The sequence below is a fragment of the Lepus europaeus genome, chromosome 1 (genome assembly GCF_033115175.1).
Source record: "Lepus europaeus isolate LE1 chromosome 1, mLepTim1.pri, whole genome shotgun sequence".
Classification (NCBI taxonomy): domain Eukaryota; kingdom Metazoa; phylum Chordata; class Mammalia; order Lagomorpha; family Leporidae; genus Lepus; species Lepus europaeus.
The window spans coordinates 133,881,606-133,902,268 of record NC_084827.1 but is presented as its reverse complement, the minus strand read 5'-3'; the positions used below and the strand labels follow the sequence as shown (position 1 = coordinate 133,902,268).

The 20,663-nt window shown below is 41.6% G+C and overlaps 1 protein-coding gene across 2 annotated transcripts in view; it reads right to left on the bottom strand.

Annotated features, from left to right (window-relative positions):
• Positions 1 to 14,377: 14,377 nt before the first annotated feature.
• INPP1 (inositol polyphosphate-1-phosphatase) overlaps positions 14,378 to 20,663 on the bottom strand; it is a 29,527-nt gene continuing 23,241 nt past the window's right edge. For both annotated transcript variants that reach the window (XM_062189207.1, XM_062189217.1), the window contains 2 exons: positions 17,200 to 17,374; positions 14,378 to 15,112 (listed from right to left, as the gene is read on the bottom strand). In XM_062189207.1, the coding sequence (XP_062045191.1) occupies positions 14,557 to 15,112; positions 17,200 to 17,374 (731 nt within the window). In that variant the 3' untranslated portion in view covers positions 14,378 to 14,556. The remainder of the gene's footprint in view (positions 15,113 to 17,199; positions 17,375 to 20,663) is intronic.

The window sequence follows — 20,663 nt, the reverse complement described above, 5'->3', positions numbered from 1 at the left end:
GGAATGAACCAACAAAAGGAAGACTTTTCTCTCTGTCTCTCTCTCACTGTCTGTAACTCTACCTCTCAAATAAATAAATAAAAACTTAAAAAAAAAGTGATTCTGGTTTATTGGAAACAAATAACAACCATAATACAGAAAATGAAGGCACATTTGTTATCCTACTCATTGTTATAATTGCCATAAATAAGTTGGTGTATAAACTTAGACTTTAAAAAATTATTTTTTATGTTTACAAAGCAGACTACTCTTCTTTAATTGCTTTTTTCACTTAGCAACACAGTATAGCATAAGTATCTTTTGACACCAATGCATAATCTTTTTATTGGTTATATAATACACTATTACATGCACACTACAATTTATTTCAACCATTCTTATATAAATGGCCATTGAGGTTTTCCAATATGATTAGTACTTTTAGTGTTTTGTTTAAAAAATCTTTGCTTAGCCCAAGATATTTTCAAATTTACATTGTTGTGCACAGTGAGTGGGAGATTGAGACACACAGAGAGAACTCCAGCTCACAGCTGTCCCACTGGCCCTGGGAAAGCAGAAGTGGGAGTTTAGGGACTTTGGGCAGCCAATATCTGAAGGATTAAGACCCCAAAGAAAAAAAGAAAAGAATGCAGAATTGCCTCTGGGGAAAGAGGTGGAGGGAGGCCAGAGAAGCACCTGTAAGCATGACTAAGAGCAAATAAGGGTCCCTCCCATGTTATTTTTATGAGCTAGGGGGCAATGCCCTAATTGAATATACACATGGGGTGGGGTTTTGCATGCATAAGACTTTCTGGGGGTTTCATGGTGCCTCCACAAGGAATATACCTTCCACAGGGCATCATGGGAAACTGAGCATACCGGATTGACAGGTAAGGGGTAGACTTATAATGCAGGGCCAGCAGAAATTGTGAGAAAATATTCCAGTTCAGCTATTCCTACCTCATCTTCCTGCCTAGTTCTCCTACACCCAGTTATACTGTAGTTGAGCATTGGGTTCAGTTTTCAAGGATTCATTTGTATAAATATTGCTGTGTTGGGTACTCTTATGCATGCCTTTTGATGTATATTTACTCACATTTCTTTTGGGTACATACAGAGAAAAGGGTTATAGGATGAGAATATTCTTATGTTCAGCTTTATTAAATAATATCAAACATTTCTCTAAGTAGCTGAACAAATTTACAACCCTGCTAGCAAAGCAACAAGATTTCAGTTACTCCAAATTTTCACTGATATGTAATACTGATTATTAAGTTTTAGCCATTTTGGTGGGTTTTGTAGCATCTCTCTGTAGTTCAGGTGTATTTTCCTGAGAACTAATAATGTTGAGCACATTTTTAATGTGCTTGTTGGCCATTTGAGCACTCTTTTTAGTAAAGGGCCTACCAGCCATTTTTGAATTGTGCTTTCTGTCTTGTTTCTGTTGATTTATAAGAGTTCTTCATTTCTTCTGAATACAAGGTCTTTGTCAAATATGAGAATGCATATACAATGCATATAACTTCTCCCACTCCGTGGCTCAAATTTTTATTTTTATGCATAGGAGAAAAACAACTCTAGAGAAATTCACTAAAATGTTACTAGTAGTTGTGTCTGGATATTCTTCCTTTTTACTCCTTCACATTTTCCAATTCTTTAAGGAGTATGTAATGAACATTTAAAACACAATAAAAAGAATCAGTTGTTGAATGGAGACACTTTGTTTAAAACATAATGATGTAGTTAAAAAGTAACCCATTGGAAGAAATGAGCTCAGAGAACTTTGGCACAGTTTGCCTTCTCTGTTACTTGGGTGCCTGTACAATTCTGCTAGAGACACCTGGTGGGGAGTGCTGATACAATCACAGGAGATGTTAGCACGTGCAGAATGCACTAGCTGACTTACCAGGTAAAGATATGCTGACACACACTCAGGTTTGCTCATAGCCTTATCTCAGTTCTCACACAACTAAAACCAACTTCCTTTTGAGGTAAACCTAGCTCACCCATGGGTGAGAAATGACAAAAATTTGGTCTTTGTATTTGGCTAATACAGAAAAATAACACAGATAAGGAAGGCTGTGATAGGTTTCCCTAGTCATTCATGTTGGTGTTGCCTTCTTTTTTGTATTCAAAGGAAGCTCTGAATCTAGGGAGCTGTCAACACCCCCGCTTAGTCATAAACGGAATAACTTGACATGTTCTTATTTTGAGCGTCATTGAACTGCTGTACAGGTCCGCAGGAGCGCTGTGCTCACAGCCACTGTGACTACCGTGTAAGGAGAGGAGGTGCACACTTCAATAAGGAGGTGAGCAAGGTGTGTTTTCTCTACTCACATACTGCCACACAGGGATTTCTATTCTCAGTGCTCAAAGCAGGGAAATAATGAGAAGAAGTATCACAAGGAACACACTGGACAGGGGAAGTACATTGAGCACATAGTGAGTTCCAATTTCTCTTAGTGTTCAACTGTGAAGGTCTAGTTGCCCAGTAAGGGTGGAAGCAAGACTGTGTAGATGTAAAGTCTAATTAAGGCTTGAGAATACCTCTTTCCAGAGATGTTGTTCCCAGGCAACACAACAAGTCAGTTGACCAACACAGTGGACGTGTGCAGGATGTACAAGACCCCTGGATGCCACCAACTGGCAAAGAGTAATTCTCAGTGTTGGTCAAAATCTTGTGCTTGTATGGGTTTTGGAGTCCCATAGTTGAGGCCAATAAACTCACATAAGTGGTCTCATAAGGTGTGATGTAGCATTCTAGCCAGGAAAGGGTTTATACACTATTATCACAGCAAAACATATGTTATTTCTGTAATGGTTGAAATAATTTCAGAGCTACATAACACTGTGGCTCACTAGGCTAATCCTCCGCCTGTGGCGCCGCCACTCCGGGTTCTAGTCCTGGTTGGGGCGCCGGTTCTGTCCTGGTTGCTGCTCTTCCAGTCCAGCTCTCTGCTGTGACCCGGCAGTGCAGTGGAGGATGGCCCAAGTGCTTGGGCCCTGCACCCCATGGGAGACCAGGAGGAAGCACCTGGCCCTGGCTTGAGATCGGCATAGTGCCAACCGTAGTGGCCATTTGGGGGGTGAACCAACGGAAGGAAGACCTTTCTCCCTGTCTCTCTCTCTCATTGTCTAACTCTGCCTGTCAAAAAAAAAAAAAAATCTACATAACACTTCCATTCATGCATGTGCTGCATTGTCCCTTTGACATAATTTATAAGCCACAAATTTGAAGATGGGTTCTCTAGGGATCTCCACATGTCAATGGCAGTCTTACACCATGCTGGGGCCCATTTGACTGAGGAGCCTTATAAGACTGTCCCAGCACAAACCCATAAAGCCAGCCCAGAGTTTTTGTTTTTAATAGGTGAAACAAGAAAACTCTTAAATCCATGTGATCATGGCTTCTTTAGGATCAGGAATATTGAAAATACAGCCCAGAAAATAAAAATCACATGTAGAATTACAGCCAGAATTTTGGCAAGCCTGATAAGCAGATAGAAATAATAAGCAAATAAAGCCTTTTAAGAAAAATAGCAATGATGAAATGGCAACTTCACCAGGCTAATTTCAGAGATCTATTTATGTGCGTACCAGGCTTTCAGCTCCCTGACATTCTAAGGGGACATTTAAAGTTACATGGGTTTGCTTCATAAACATATTTCTCAATCTAACTGCCAAACCTAGTACGATTAGAGTCGGTAACTGTGGATGGGAAAGGTCATATCACTATTTCTACTCTGTTTTTGCAATTAGCACTTAAGAAGTAAATACAAAACCAGGAGGACAAGAAGGAAACTTCTAAGAAACTTCTGTTTGCTTTTTCCCCTCCTGGGAAAACAGCAGATTCGTGCATCAGTGTTTCAACCTCCTCTACCAAAGACTGGTCCATGCCACTTTGGGTCCAGTAACTGTTGAAAGCTGGCTACAGCAATGAGCCCTGGGGTGCAGAGGTAGGACAGCTGCGGTGGCATCAGGTAGAGTCAACAGATGTCTTCAGAGTAGTGGCTAAGCAAGGTTTCGAAAGCAGAGACGACCCATTTGCCTGCATTCTGAGTGCTTCATAGACAGAGGGAGAAGGAGTGGTCTGATAAGAGGGGCAGCAGGCCTCCCAGCAAGAGGCCAGGGTCAAGAATCTCAGAGATTGCTCACCGATCTCAGAAGAGGAATCACGCTATTTGCATTTGTCTTACATGTCTACTTAGGCCTTTGCTGCCAGGAAGTTCCCTCTCTTTGTCATCTTGATGAATGCATATATTCAGAGCACTTTTAATTCTTTGGGGAAATGAAGTAGATAAATGCATCATAAGTAAATAAAGCCAAGAATAATCTGGCTATGAACGTCATGAGACTTCAGTGATAAGACCGGTAAGGATATGTGATCAGAGGTCAGCCCACAGTCAAAGCTGGGACAGCTGTTGGCACTGAGTGATAGAGACTGTGTCCCATCTTCCAGGGTGATTAAAGACTCCTGATTTCTGACTGGGTTCATGGCTACCCAGAATGGGGACTGTATCTCTCAGTTTCCCTCACAGGTGTAGTTCTATGATTAGGCTCTGGCAGATGGGATGGAAAATCCCCCATCCTTTCCATCTTCGCCTTTTCCTGTGACTGGCTGCCTGAAATGAAGATCCTGATGGTCTGGACTGCAAGAATAAGGGCTGTAGTCTGAGGCTGGGAGAGTGTTGAGATGGGAGAAGTGTGAGCTCCTGAGGATTTAGGGTGGAGCCACCTTTCCCCTGTGGACCACTCACCACTCACCACTCCACTCCACTTTGTGAGAGAGCAGTTGCTTCAATCTTAAACCATTATTGTTTTGACATTTCTGCCCCTTATGGTTCAGCCCAATGCTTACTGAAATAGAATATTACTGCAAACTTATCCTGCCTGGACTTCCTGCAGACAAAAGGAAGCCTTAGGGACTTTACACGTGGGTGGAATGGTCTGTTTTCTATATCCCCATCAATATAACAGAGCAGAAAGCCCCTTACAGAATATTCATCCCTTGCATGTCAAAATTTCACACAAAGAGCCGATAGCAAAGGTCAGAAGCCAGGACAAAAGATTGGCAATATACAAAGTGCATTAAAAGGCCATGATCTTCAGAGGCCCATACTCAGAGTAGGAATCAATCCTTAAGATTATCTGGGCCGGGGCCAACGTTTGCTGTATAGTGGGTAAAGCCACCACCTGTGGCACCAGCATCCCATATGGGCACCGATTCGAGTCCCTGCCACTCCACTTTGGATCCAGCTCCCTGCTAAAGTTCCTGGGAAAGAAGCAGAAGATGGCCATTTGGGGATTGAACCAGTGGATGGAAGGTCTTTCTCCCTCTCTCCCCACCCCCCCTTTTAATTTTTTTTAAAGTTTTTAAACCTTTATTCAGTGAGAGAAATGCATAGGAGAGTGAGGTCCCTATCTAAAAGAGAGAGGGAAATCTGCATTCATACTGAGTACCAGCAGCCAGCCTTGTGGAGGAGCATGTAGGCCAGGAAGCATGGGGCGGGTGGCCTGAAGACCATGTGCCCTGGAGGTGCAGGGCAGCAAGGGGGTCCGGGGCAAAAGGGAAACAGGCCAAAAAAGGGCTGGGCCCACTGTGTCCCAGGCCTTTAATCCATTTCCAAAGGGGAGTGGTTAATTAACCTGATTGGCTGGTGGGCACACAGTGTGGCCAGGTAGAGGCAGGAGGTCACACAGGGGCATGGCGAAGGCGTGGTCTTCCAGCTCACAAACCTAATCAATTTTACTCTATATGCCTGCCTGCAACATTCCCCCCTCAGAGACTCCATTCCCTTAATCCTTCCTGCTTATGAGGGGCTTAGTGCAGGCCCTGCCTGTCCTGTCTACACCCCCATCACTTCCCTCTTCCCCTCTCTCTCACTCTGTTTTTCAAATAATTTCAAATTATTTTTATTTATTTGCAAGACAGAGTTACAGGGAGAGGTAGAGACAGAGAGGTCTTCCATCTGCTGGTTCACTCCCCAAGTGGTTCCAATAGCCAGGGCTGGGTCAGGCTGAAGCCAGGATCCAGGAACCTCTTCCGGGTCTCCTATGTGGGTGCAGGAGCCCAAGGACTTAGGCCATCTTCTACTGCTTTCCCAGGCCATAGCAGAGAGCTGGATCGGAAGAGGAGAGCCGGGACTCAAACTGGTGCCCATATGGGATGCCGGCACTTCAAGCCAGCGCTTTAACTCGCTGTGCCACAGCGCTGGCCCCAAATAAATAAATCTTTAAAGAAAAATGAGACTAGTCAGGTTGAGCAACAGGTGGACAGTGTATGGAAGCAGCTGGCTGGTGTGGAGAGTAACAGGTGAAAAGAATGCATAGAATATGTATATTTTTTTCTTCAGCATGAGAACTTTTTTATTTTTCCATCAGGTCAGTGGATCCTGCTTTTGTGTGTATATTTTTAATTTTTTCACTTTTTAAAATTTATATAAATGGAAAAAATTTCATGTGTTTTTATATATACAGTTTTAAGAGTATAATGATACTTTTCACCTTACCCTCTCTCACTCACTTCCACCCTCTTTTCTTAATTTTTTTAATTTTTACAATGACATACTTTCAATTTTCATTATAATAACAAAAATGTGATATAGATGAATAAAATTGATATTTGGATATTTGATTACTGTTTATAGCCCTTGTCTAAACTCTTGAGGAGCAGTAGTTTTTCCCTTACTGCTTGTTGAATTCTGTATTAGTGGAGGTTTAAGCTTATGATTATAAGGATTATACATTTAAAAAGCGGATATTAAGAAGTTATGTTGTTAAGATGTTTTAAAGTTTAAGTAAAACATCTAGTCTAGTGCAAAAGGCAGTGTTATGCCATGCCAAGGATATACAAATTTTGCTTATTATTTTAAATAACAGATTGCAATTAAATGTCTAACATAGTACTTGAGATGCTGTATTCAATATATGCTAGCTGATAATATAAATTACGTTGAGGGCTGGCATTGTGGCACAGTGAGTTAAACTGCCATTTCAGTGCCAGCATCCCATATCAGGGTGCTGGTTCAAGTCCGCAGCTGTTCAGCTTTCAATTCAACTCGCTACTAATGTGCCTGGGAAAACAGTGGAAGAGGACCCAAGTGCTTGGGCCTCTGCCACCCATGTGGGAGACTTGAATGGAGTTCCTGGCTCCTGGCTTCAGCCTGGCCCAGCCCTGGTTATTGCAACTATCTGGGGAGTGAACCAGCAGATGGAACTCTGTTTTCCCCTCTTTCTTTATCACTCAAAAATAAATAAATAAATCTTTATATATACATATATATATATATAAATTATGTTGACAAACTAAAATAATTAAGTCTATTAATAAATTATCTGAATGATTCATTAAAGTGAGATCTCTCTTTTTTCATTCCTGGTAATTTTAGGTTGATTATGTTATACATGAATAGTAGGCGTGTTCATAGATAAATTTTTTATTGAGCATCTACTGGGTTAATGGTTTTACATACATTATTTTCTTTGCTTCTTACAATATTCCTGAGAAATGGCATAATTATGTTACCAGATGAAGAAACTGGGATTTAGAGGCCTGGTGTTTAACAAGATCCCATAGGAGTAGAGGTGAATCCAGGTCTGTTTAACTCATAAAACCATATTTTTTCTCTTAAAATGATTCTTATTCTTTCCTTCGTAGCAAGGTATATGTCAAATTTCACTTGTAGATCACTTTAGCCTATTGATGCAAACTTGCGGACAATATTATCTCATTGTGTGTGTTTTTAACAAGTCTTAAATCAGTTAGTGACTATACAGCAGTGTGTTGTGTAACTGCAAAAAGAGAAGGAATAAATTAGTAGTTATAACATGGGAAATGCAAGAAACAAAACAGCAAAACGTACATGAATAACTTATGGGCAGGGACTAGAAAAAAATAACCATTATTGCATACAGTCAGGGACACATTCTGAGAAATGCATCATTGGGTGATTGCATTGTTTTCAGATGTTATAAACTGTATTTATGCAAACTTAAATGGTACTGACTAGAGTGTGGTAAATGAAGTTTTAGGAGGCCGTTGATTTGGACTAGGCTCTTGCCCTGAACACCAGCAGACCAAAGCAGAACAGTGTTTAATCACAATAGCTGAGGTTTGCATGGTTGTGGGAGGCATATATCCTACTCACCAAGCTATCACCACTTGACTGGTTGATTGACTACACTGTAGCCAACTAAGTTGTTTTCTTTGCCTCGCTTCTGTTTTTCCATAAATGCTGTCAGATCACACTGTTGCTTAGTTCTCAGAACCTGTTCTGGTTCTAGGAGCTGCCAGATTCACAAACTGTCTTTTTGTTTTATTTTGCTGTGTTTTTTTTGCTCAAGTAAATTCTGCTAAAAGTGATTGGTCTAAGGCTAACAGCTGTCAGGTACAACCTATTGGCTGTAGGCTAAAAAACTGTATAGCATGTTACTGTACTGAATACTGCAGACAACTGTAAAAACAATGGAGTTTTTGTGTATCCAAACAGGTTTGTTTACACCAGCGTCAGCACAAACACATGAGGAATGCATTACTCTACAAGGTCCAGACAACTAGAATGTTATTCAGCCATGGGAACTTTTCAGCTCCATTTTAATCTTATTGAATTATTGTCATATAAGCTGTTGCTGACCAATGCATTATTAAGTGACAAATGACTGTATTTTTAAAAAATTTTTTTTGACAGGCAGAGTGGACAGTGAGAGAGAGAGACAGAGAGAAAGGTTGACTGTATTTATTAATTGCTTTTATTAGTGAATTTACTGCTTTCATGAGTTATTTCTTTCTTATTTAAGTTTCAAGTTATCTTATTCCAAATTTAAAATTATTATTTCATTAACAAAAAATGAGTTACAGAGACGTCTAACAGTGAAATCCAATATTGAGCAAACTGTTTAAGGGAAATGCTGGTTGTTTTGTGAATAGATACCCTAACTTGTTGATAGAACCGTGTCTTTCAGCCATGCTTCTATTACTTGTCACTTGTTCTGGGCTCTATGTCTTAGCCTGCACCTGTGTACCCACATGTGTACTTAAGTCTGAAGACAAGAAGGATTCTTAGAAATGTATGCAAGTTACCAAAAACATGCACTACCAAAGAAATTTACTAAGTGCTTATGGGGTAAGTAGTCTTTACTAGTTATCAAGAGAGGTGATCTTGCCTTCTTATATTATAACATACTATATCTACAACATGTGGCCACGTGTTTAACTGAAACAGAAGGTTTGTGAAATAATGTTTACCTTTACTAAGTATGATGCATTCTGGTATTTTGTCTTACCTCTCACTATTCTAGGACTTGATAATGTTAAGATGATGATAGTAAAATTCTTTAAGCAAAATTATAAACCCTAAACACCTTTTTTGTTTTATATGCATCAATTGCACAGTAATAATTGAAGAGTTATTACAGGCTACAGAATAAGTACTAGATTTAGATGGGGGAATATTCCAAAATTTGTGTAAGAAAAATCTTTTTTAATGTTGATATATTTTTATTTATTTGAAAGAGAGAGAGAGAGAGAGAGAGAATCTTCCATCATCCATTGGTTTACTACCCAAATGGCTGCAGTAGCTGAGGCTAGGCCAAGCCAAAGCCAGGAACCTGGACCTCTATTTGTCTCCCATGTGGATGGCAGGGACTCGAGTACTGGCTGCAAGGCACTCCAATATAGGATGTGGTTGTTCCAAGCTGTGGCTTAACATACTGTGCCATAATGTCTCTCCTTAAAAAATATATTCTAAATGTCATTCACTAGACTGTTTATAGAACTCATTTAGAACAATGGAGATTATTAGTAGTACAGATTATTTGATATAAAATACAGTTCTAAGACTATATACAAATCATTTCAAATACATATAAAATACTTAGTGTTTGTTTTCAAAGAAATTTTATGTTGGCTTCTGTGAGCAGGCATGGCATATAGTACTACCCACCTTCACTTTATTAGTCATTGGTTTCTATGTTTATGTTAAAACTGCTACCAATATTTATATACCCATTGTTCATTGCAGCATTATTCACAATAGCCAAAAGGTGGAAGCAACCCCAGTGTCTATTTACAGATGACTGGATAAACAAAATGTGGTATATGCACATGCAATGGAATAGTACTTACCCTTAAAAAAGAAGGAAATTCTGACACATGCTACAACATAGGTGAACTTTGAAGACATTGAGTGAAATAAGATAATCACAAAAGGGAGCTGGCATCATGGTGCAGCAGGTTAAGCTACCACCTGTGACACTGGCATCCCATGTGAGTGCTGGTTCAAGTCCTGGCTGCTCCACTTCCAATCCAGCTCCCTGCTAATGGCCTGGGAAAGCATGGTGGCCCAAGTATTTGGGCCTATGCCACCCACATGGATTAAGCTCCTGGCTCCTGGCTTCAACCTGGCCCTGCCATGGCTATTGCTCCCATCTTGGATGGATGAAAGATCCCTCTTTCTTCTTCTCTCTAACTTTCAAAATAAATCTTTTTAAAAAATGAGCAAATGGTAATAATTTAGGTTTTATATTTTAGCTGTGTATTTATTGAAAGTACCAAAGAAAGGTGAAGTGGGCATGAGTCAGGCATTAACAGACAAGAGGGTTTGTACCCTGAGAGAGCTTTGAACACAGCAGAGGCAGGATCTGATCCATTTGAAAAGGATCGCTATGGCTTCTGTGTTGAGAATAGAGGGATTCTTGCAGTAATCCAGGCAAGGCTCTGGAGGCCCTGGAGCAAAGTGAAGGGCAGCAGAGTGTTGAGGCAGGGGTAATTTCTGGGCATATTTTCTAAGTGGAGCCAAGAGGATTTCCCAAGTAGTTGCATTGTGGGCACAAGAAAAGAACGATGATGACTTGAATATTGCAAAGGCTGCTTTTACTGATGTGCAGATGAGGCTGTTTTCACCACTCCCCATCTAAGTAACCTGGCAGGGAAATGTGATGTGCAGGACACCCAACCTCCATGGCCACAAGGCCCCCATCTAGAACATTCTTACCGCTACTCCTGATGTCTGCGTAGTCTGGGTACCACAAGTTGTTGACTTCTTCCCAAAAGTCTATATTCCAATGCTACATTTAATGTTTAAGTCAGTTAGATCATAATACAAAATAATGGAGCATGATTCTGAAGAATTGGAGATTTTGGTAGGAGTTGAAAAAAAACTAAGTCATAAAAAATCACTGTTGAATATAAGACAGCTATCAAAATAAAGGGTAAATTCTAAAGATCCAGGATTATTATCTTCAACTGCTTTGCAGGTATTTTTAGGTTCTTTCTCTAAGGAATGGTGGGTTAGAATTCATACTCACTGGGTGTGGCTTATGAAAGGAAAAAATGCAGCCCTGTCAGCTTAAAGGAAGGGCCTTGGCTTTCCTGCAAAGCGGGGGATTGCTTCCAGACCACTCTTGGATGCCAAGTTCCTCATGTAAAATGGTGTAGTATTTGCATCTACCCTATGCACACCCTTTAAGTAATCTCTAATTACTTGCAATAGTTAATATGAAGTAAACTCTATGTCAGTAGTTGCTATACTGTATTGTTTAAGGAATGGCAACAAGAAAATAAGTCTGCATTAAGTGCATACGCAGCTCTTTTATGGCATATTTTTTTTTTTGACAGGCAGAGTGGACAGTGAGAGAGAGAGACAGAGAGAAAGGTCTTCCTTTTGCCCTTGGTTCACCCTCCAATGGCCACCAGTGGCTGGCGCGCTGCGGCCGGCGCACCGTGCTGATCCGAAGCCAGGAGCCAGGTGCTTATCTTGGTCTCCCATGGGGTGTAGGGCCCAAGCACTTGGGCCATCCTCCACTGCACTCCCTGGCCACAGCAGAGAGCTGGCCTGGAAGAGGGGCAACTGGGACAGAATCCGGTGGCCCGACAGGGACTAGAACCCGGTGTGCCGGCGCCGCAAGGCAGAGGATTAGCCTATTGAACCACGGAGCCAGCTTATGGCATATATTTTTTATCTGAGGTTGGTTGAGCCTGCAGATGCAGAACCTGTAGATAGAGGACCAACTTCATGTTTGATTCCATATATGTAACCACAATCTAAATTAAATATACCAATTTTAATTCCCTCTTCTATCCAGTTTGACTTCCCCTTTAGAAACTGTTTAGATCATGTTGAAGATGACTATTCTCACGGCATGCTATCGATAATCCACATGTTCTAACTTGTTCACACTGACAGCCAATGCTTTTTCTTGAACCATATACTACTACTTTTTTGGGTTGCATATAGGAGGGAGGCTCCTGAGTTTTCGTTTCTCATGTGTTTTGTGAAGAGTGAACACTTTTACTTAAAATCAATGTTTAAAATTAGACTGTAAGTGATAAGAACATACAACTAAAGAGATCACAATCAACTGCAAAGTGGTAGACTTTTAAAAACTATAACTCTATCATTAATCACTGAATCTGCTGTATTCCACAAAATACTATTAAAGAGCTTGAGAAAATGATAGATGTTGTGGATATCTGCACTTCCACATTCACTTCAGCATTATTCACAAAAGCCAAAGTATATAAATAGCCGAGGTTTCCATCAATGGATGGATGAAGAAAATGTGTATATGTATATGGTATATATACATATATGTGTGTGTGCGTATATATAGATATAAATATATATAGATATAAATATATATAAGTATATATAAATATATATAAGTATATAGATATAAATATAAAGAGATATTATTTATCCTTTCAAAAAGGAAATGTTCTCACTTGTCAAAACATGGATTCATCCAAAGGACATTACATTGAGTGAAATAAGCCAGAAAGATAACACTGTGTGATCTCACTTACATATGCAATCTAAAAAAGTTGAACTCATGGAAGCAGAGAGTAGAACAGTAGTTCTAGTAGTTAGTGTGGTGGGATTATTGGGGAGATGCTAATCAAAGAACACAAATTTTCAATGAGACAGGAGGATTAAGTTTGGAAGATTTACAGATGGATCTACTGAGGCTGGTGTTGTGCAGGGGGTGAAAAGTTCCAGCTATTCTGCTTCCAATCCAGGTCCTTACTAATGAACCTGGGAAGCACCATATGATGGCTCAAGTACTTGGGTTCCTGTCACCCATGTGTGAGACCTGGATGGAGTTCTTGGCTTCCACCTGGCCCAGCCCCAGCTGTTGCAGGCATTTGGGAAGTGAACCAGCAGGTGGAAAATCTCTATCCCTCTCCCTCTGACACCCTGCCTTTCAAATAAATAATTCTTTTCTTTAAAAGATCTATCTTACATCATGTATGCCATAGTTATGACTACGTTATAGTATTGCTAAGAGATTTTAAGTGTGGTAATAAATATGTAAATTAGATTGAATTAGGCATTCCACTATGCATACCTATTTCAAAACATCATGGAAAGCATCATAAACATATACAATTTTATTTTATTGTTTAAGGAATGAGAAAATAATATTCCTTTGTTTATAATTGTAGAAAAATACAAGATACTGTAGTAACATCATTTTTTGCCCCTAGAGGGCGCAGGGTGAAAAGAAGTCAGAGCTGAGGGTTTGGTCCAGTTGGCCAGCTGGTGCTGCCTGGTTACCAGGGACACTAAAGAGAATATAAAAAGTGGTCTGTGCTTGCCACTGATTTTTTTCATTTTTTTAAAAAAATCTATTTATTTATTTGAAAACCAGAAATACAGAAGGAGAGAGAGTTCTTCCATGGGCTGATTCACTCCCCAAATGGCTACAACAGCCAGAGTTGGGCCAGCCTGAAGCCAGTATCCAAGAACTTCTTCTAGGTCTCCCACGTGGGTTCAAGGGCCCAAGCACTTGGGCCATCTTCCACTGTTTTCCCAGGCGCATTAGCAGGGAGCTGGATTGGAAGCCGAGCACCCAGGACTCAGACAGACAGGCATGTGGGATGCCAGCCTTGCAGGCAGCAGCTAAACCCGCGCTGCCACAGTGCTGGCCTCACCACTGACTTTCAGTACAGCATGCCGGTGCACATGAAGGCCAGATGTGAGGGCATGTCAACAAGTTTATCAAAATGCACTAATGAAAACGTATGCAAATTTCACAAGGCTTTATACCAAAACAACACATCTTTTAAACCTCCTTTCCACAAAGTTTTTGAGGTATCTCTATATATCTAAAGCCTACCTGTGTTTTTGAAGTGTAGCAAACATACAACTGCAGCGAGCTCTATCTCCTTCTGCCTCACCTGCAGACGGAGCGTATAAACTCACAGTTCTCAATGCTCCGCCATAGGCGAAAAAATGCAGATTTTCACTTTAATACAGAAAATAAAATCCTGTTTTTCTTGTCACTTAGAATCATACTAATTGAATGGGATAGTTTTCCTCTTTAAATTTTACTTAAATGTTCAAGTAACACTAAAAACACAATAGCCATTATAAAGATTTCACACGGCAAGGCTTTAGACATTGCTGCAAGGATGTCATTTATTGAAATTTAGCATTACATGACCATAAAATGGAAAAACACTCCTCAAGAGAGGAAGGTGCTGTTAACCACCAACAGGACAAAGCTGTCTTCAAGAGATGGAGATAAGGGGACCAGCGTCAGAGTTCCGCTGAAGTGGACACTGAGGTCAGAATCCATCTACGTCTGTGTCTCCAAAGGTTCAAGGTTTTGGATGAGGAGGCTGAGGAAGGCCTCCAGCTGTTTCTTGCATCTGTATGCGACCAGTCCTCCCCTGTTGGCCCAGCGATCCACCCCAGTGGCCCCTGGGTTTTCCACGTGGTACACCAACTCTGGCAAGTCCGGCTCCGTGTCTGGGTTTCTTTCCAAGCATCCTTTCAAGTCTACCATTCCCCCGCCCATGGCCCTCAGTATGGCATGAGCAGCACAGGAGTCCCACTTGAACGTGGTGTCTTCTGAAAAGATGTAAATGTCAACAAGGCCTTGGACAACACACAGGCTCTTGTAACCAGCCCCGGCTGCTCGGAAAATGCCATCACCACACACGCGTGCCAGCGCAGCCTTGATGGTCTCCTTTTCACTGGTGCTGATGACGGCCGAGAAAGGGTGGGGGGCTCGCGCCTCGGAGCTGCCGCATTCCTGCTGCACTTCTCTCTTCCCTTTAGAGACGCCCAGCTCGGGGGAATGGATGTTGGTCCCCATGTAAGAAAGGCCCCAGTAGCACTGTCCTTTCCACCTGCAGAAGACAATTCCAGTGGGTAGGGTGATTACCACATTTGCTTTTCATGATTCATGCTGCTTTCAGACTTAATGACATGAAAAAGACAATTCATCATGAAGGAGTGAGTCTCCATGCCCCAAAGCCTGGAAACAGACTGCGTCGCCAATTCATTGCTGAAAGTTACTCATAGGCACACAGCTGCCGGCGCTGCAGCGGGCTGGACTGCCATCCACGTCACTGCACTACTGCATCGATCTAGGACAACATTAAAATACCTGTGGGATTTCCGGCCTCCAGAAACACGGCTAAATGTCAGTGCCACTTTTGGCATTTAAAGTTTAATGGGGAAAAGGAGGAACAGACAAACAGGATCTCTCCGAACTGTCAATCTCTGTAATTCTTATAACAAGCTTTTCTTCGCTTGGTCACTCTTGCATTATCTGAGTCACTAGTTCTACTTTGGCATCTAACACCAAGAAAGATGGACTTGTGATATTTTTATTGCACCTTCCATGTACCAGTGCTTGCCTTGGGTTCTATGCCGGGTAATCTGTTCTATTTGCAGATGAAGAAATGGTAACTTAGTGAATGTAAGTAATTGCTAAGGCCCACCCCTCTGGTCAGTGGTAGAATCTGCTTTCAAACCCAGGCAGTCCCCCTGCAGAATCTGGGCCAGTAACTACTTTGTTGATCACCTCCATTTCTAGGCCATGATTCTGTCTGCACAATTTCTTCTTTTGAAGACGACACAAACATATTTTTGGTTTGGAAGAAGGCAGGAGTAAATGAAAATAATCACTACTTCAGAGGTGACTATTAATGACTATTAAAGAACTAACAATTCTCACTCCCCTGAGACAACTCCAAGTTCAATAAAAATGTGTAGCCCTATATAAGTGGGAAATATGACCTATTTCAGTTTTTACAAAACTGAAGCCGCTGCTTCTGCTTGAACTCTGCCATGCCCTGGAGTCAACCCCAAAGCACAGGCCATGGATCAAAGTCAACAATCCCTGAGCATCCTCTAAGCTCCGTCCAGTAGTCTGAGGAAAGGGTGGAGAGGAGGAGGCAGTAGGGGAAGGGATGCTGACAGCGTTTATGAGGCGATGCCCCACAGGTAGGTTCTAATCCTGGCCACCCCTCCCAGTCTTTTCACTCGATAATTTTCAATTTTGTTTTGAACTTCTGCTAAAATTACACAAAAGTTCAACTGGCTATATGCACAGAGGGCTTCAAAAAGTTCATGGACAGGGGTGAGCACTCTGGCACAGCAGGTTAAGCCACTGCTTGCAATGATGGCACCCGATATGGGTGTCCCAGCTGCTCTACTTCTGATCCAACTCCCTGCTAAAGCTCTTGGGAAAGCCGTGGAAGATGGCCCAAATGCTTGGGCCCCTGCCTCCATGTGGCAGACCTGGATGAAGCTCCTGGCTTCAGCCTGGCCCAGCACCGGCCCTGTGTCTTCTGGGGAATGGAACAGAGATGAAAGATCTCTCTTTGTCTCTCCCTCTCTCTCTATAACTCTGCCTTTCAAATAAACAATTTATTTTTTAAAAAGTTCATGAAATTTATTTTTGTGCCAAAAAATTTCAAATCTATATAGTTTTTTCATAACATACATTTTTAATGAACTTTTGAAGACCACCCAGTATATAAGGATTTCCAAATTTTTCGCACCAAAATATACATGTTTTAAATTAATTTTCCATAAACCTTTTGAAACACCCTTATGTAAGTGTGCCATCTTGTTCCACATATTTTAGAAGGCAGTGTTACCACCATTCTATTAACCCAGGTTTGAGTGGATTCTTGGAACAGGGAATAGGCTTGCTGTATCCCCAGTGCACAACCATGATTTCTCCAAGATAGTATTCCTTTTAAACTTTCTACCTGCATGCACTCAGCACTAAATGAAATGATGCCAAATCCAAGACTGGAAATGAAAAGGCCTTTAACTCAAACATGCAGACTTGTAGTGGGAGCACTCCAGTGTAGCTAGCCTTTGAGTCATGGCAATGTCACATAGGATGATAAATCTGAAAATAGGCAAAGCTGAGGTCATGAGTTCTAAAAACCATAATATGCAAAAACTCATCTTTTACCTGAGAGTCTTTGGATCTTGTGTCACAAAAGGCTGATTGATAACTCCCATCAGAGGTACCCCTGTCTGGATGTCATAAACACCAATTAAAATGGTGACACACTGAAGGCCAGAAGGGAAGATTCCTTGATTGGATTTAATGTCAGTAGAACCTTTAATATATTGATAAGTTGAATCTGAAAAATGAAGCAAATGTATTTGGAATCAGATGAAGATTCTGAAGATCATGGTGAATCCATCTATAACCTTTGTCCTATATCATTTCTCTTTGTCACTAATTTGATAACTAATCAAGTTTTACATTTGGATATCACTTGTACTGAGTTATTTCAGCTTTTGTATGTCATTTTTTCTGCTGCTGGTATTTCATTTTCTTAAAAATATAAAAACTCTAAAATGGAGAGGACATGTCTATAGCATCTAGCATAGCATCTTGCATATAATGAGCACCACTTGTCCCACGTCAAATACATTTGAAAACTATTAACTCAGAATAATTAGTAGGATTTTTTTAGAACTGTCACTAGTCAGAGGACAAGTACAAGGTGAGACAAAAAAGCTTCCTTCCAGGAATTACTTTTTGTTATTATTAAGTCCCTCAAGTTAGAAGGAAGAGATAATGATAGTGGTAATAAAGGAGAAATATCAGTGGTGCCAAAGAGGGAGGTTTCTCCCTAATAGGGTATTGATTAAACAGTAAGTTTATTTTGGTGCAAAATTTTGAAACCATGACAGTTTTTTCATGATATACATTTTCCATTTACTTTTTGAAGACCCCTTGTATATGCCAGCAACTGACTGCCAACATCCAGTGAGCTAACACACAGTTGAGGATGCGCCTGGCAAAAGATCCAGAGTTAGAATCAATTCAGGGTGGAACCAAAAAGCAAGAGATCCCTGTCTCTCAGAAATCACAATTGATACCATTTATCTTCCAGTGATAAGAGATTCCAGAGAGGCTTTTAGTTTCTATATATAATCCATTGATTGAATATTACCTAATTCTGCAATGATTAAACCCAACACAGTGCACTTCATGGATGGGAAAAGTGGGGGAGTTTGCCTGCTCAACATAATAAATAATTCCAGTTGAGTTGGGGGAAATATGCCAGGGATGTAGGAGACAGACAAAGGGAGAGAGGACTTCTTAAGATTAGTGCCTGGGCAGGCGCTGTGGCATAATGGGTAAAGCCACTGCCTGCACTGCCGGCATCCCATATGGGCATAGGTTCAAGTCCTGGCTGCTCCAATTCTGATCCAGATCTCTGTTATAGCCTGGTCAAGCAGGAGATGGCCCAAGTCCTTGGGCCCCTGCACCCACATGGGAGATCTAGAAGAAGCTCCTGGCTCCTGAATTCAGATCGGCCCAGCTCCATCTGTTGCAGTCATTTGGGGAGTGAACCAGTAGATGAAAGACATCTTTCTCTCTCTCTGCCTCTCTGTAACTCTGCCTTTCAAATAAATAAATAAATAAATATTTTTTAAAAAAATTAGTGCATTGGCCGGTGCCACGGCTCAATAGGCTAATCCTCTGCCTGCGCCACCGGCACACCGGGTTCTAGTCCCGGTCAGCGCCGGATTCTGTCCTGGTTGCTCCTCTTCCAGTCCAGCTCTCTGCTGTGGCCCGGGAGGGCAGTGGAGGATGGCCCAAGTGCTTGGACCCTGCACCCGCATGGGAGACCAGGAGAAGCACCTGGCTCCTGGCTTTGGATCAGCATGGTACGCTGGCCGCAGCGCACCAGCCACAGCGGCCATTGGGGGTTGAACCAATGGAAAAGGAAGACCTTTCTCTCTGTCTCTCTCTCACTGTCCACTCTGCCTGTCAAAAAAAAAAAAATAGTGCCTGGGGCATTGTATTGATATGATAGCATCACTTAGGATAAGAGCAACAATGCTCTTATCATAGTGGGTGATAGATATGGTCCTACCACAACAAAGACAAAAAATTGATGATCAAGTTTACATACAGCTCACAAAGTGACTGCTCAGAAGTCACCTTCAACTATGTTTTGGATTGTTTGCTTAACTGCAAGGCTAGCTTAAAAACTAGGAGATCTTTAAATCTTTTTTTTTCATATGATTTATTTATTTATTTGAAAGTCAGAGTTATACAGATAGATGGGAGAGACAGAGAGAGAGAGAGAGAGAGAGAGAGAGAGAGAGAGAGAGGTCTTCTAACCACTGGTTCACTCCCCAGTTGGCTGCAATGGCCCAAGCTGGACCGATCCAAAGCCAGGAGCCAGGAGCTTCTGGGTCTCACACACAGGTGCAGGGGCCCAAGGAATTGGGCCATCCTCTACTGCCTTCCCAGGCCATAGCAGAGAGCTGGATTGGTAGTGGAATAGCCAGGACTCAAACCAGTGCCCATATGGGATGCCGGCACTGCAGGCAGTGGCTTTACCCACTAATGCCACAGCACTGGCCCAGGGAGATCTTTAAATCTTTAAGCACCAGAAGTTCTGGGCTGGCGCTGTGGCTCACTAGGCTAATCCTCTGCCTGCAGCGCCAGCACACCAGGTTCTGGTCCCCATCGGGGCGCCAGATTCTGTCCTGGTTGCTCCTCTTCCAATCCAGCTCTCTGCTGTGGCCCAGGAAGGCAGTGGAAGATGGCCCAGGTCCTTGGGCCCTGCACCCACATAGGAGACCAGGAGAAGCTCCTGGCTCCTGGCTTTGGATCAGTGCAGTGCGCCAGCCGCAGCTGCCATTGGGGGGTGAACCAACGGAAAAAGGAAGACCTTTCTCTTTCTCTCTCTCTCTCTCTCTCTCTCTCTGTCCACTCTGCCTGTCAAAAAAATAAAAAATAAACACCAGAAGTTCTGGCCTGGACTCCCCTGTGGCAGCAATCTGCTGTGCCCCAGTTTGCTGTGGTCAGAACCAGTCAGTAAGGAAGAGAAGGACCAGATAGGAGTGTGGCCCCTGAAGTCTTCTAACGATGAGTTCATCCATCTTTGCGTGTGCACCTGTTTGGACTTCATGAAGTTCACAGAAAATGGAATTAAAAGTTGATTTGGGTGTAGAAATTTTGATGTCCATGTTTAGTGTTTTCATGAATTTTTTGGAGACTATGTGTATGCACAGATTTTAAGATTTTTAGCACCAAAAAAGCTTATATTTTAATTCTATTTTCCATGAACTTTTTGAAGTATCTTCACCTATGTATATATACACATCTGTTATAGATATGAGTATATACATTTATAATTGAATATATATACATATAAACACACACACACACACATATATATATATATATATATATAAAAAACACAAATACACTGTAACACGTATACCTGGACTCTTCATTTATCATTTTAAAACTTAAAATAACTTCTACAATGGGGCTAGCATTGTAGTGCAGTGGGTTAAGCTGCTGACTGCAACACAGGCATCCCATAAGAGTGAGTCCCATATGGTTCAAATCCCGGCTGCTCCATTTCCCATCCAGTTCCCTGCTAATGTGTTTTG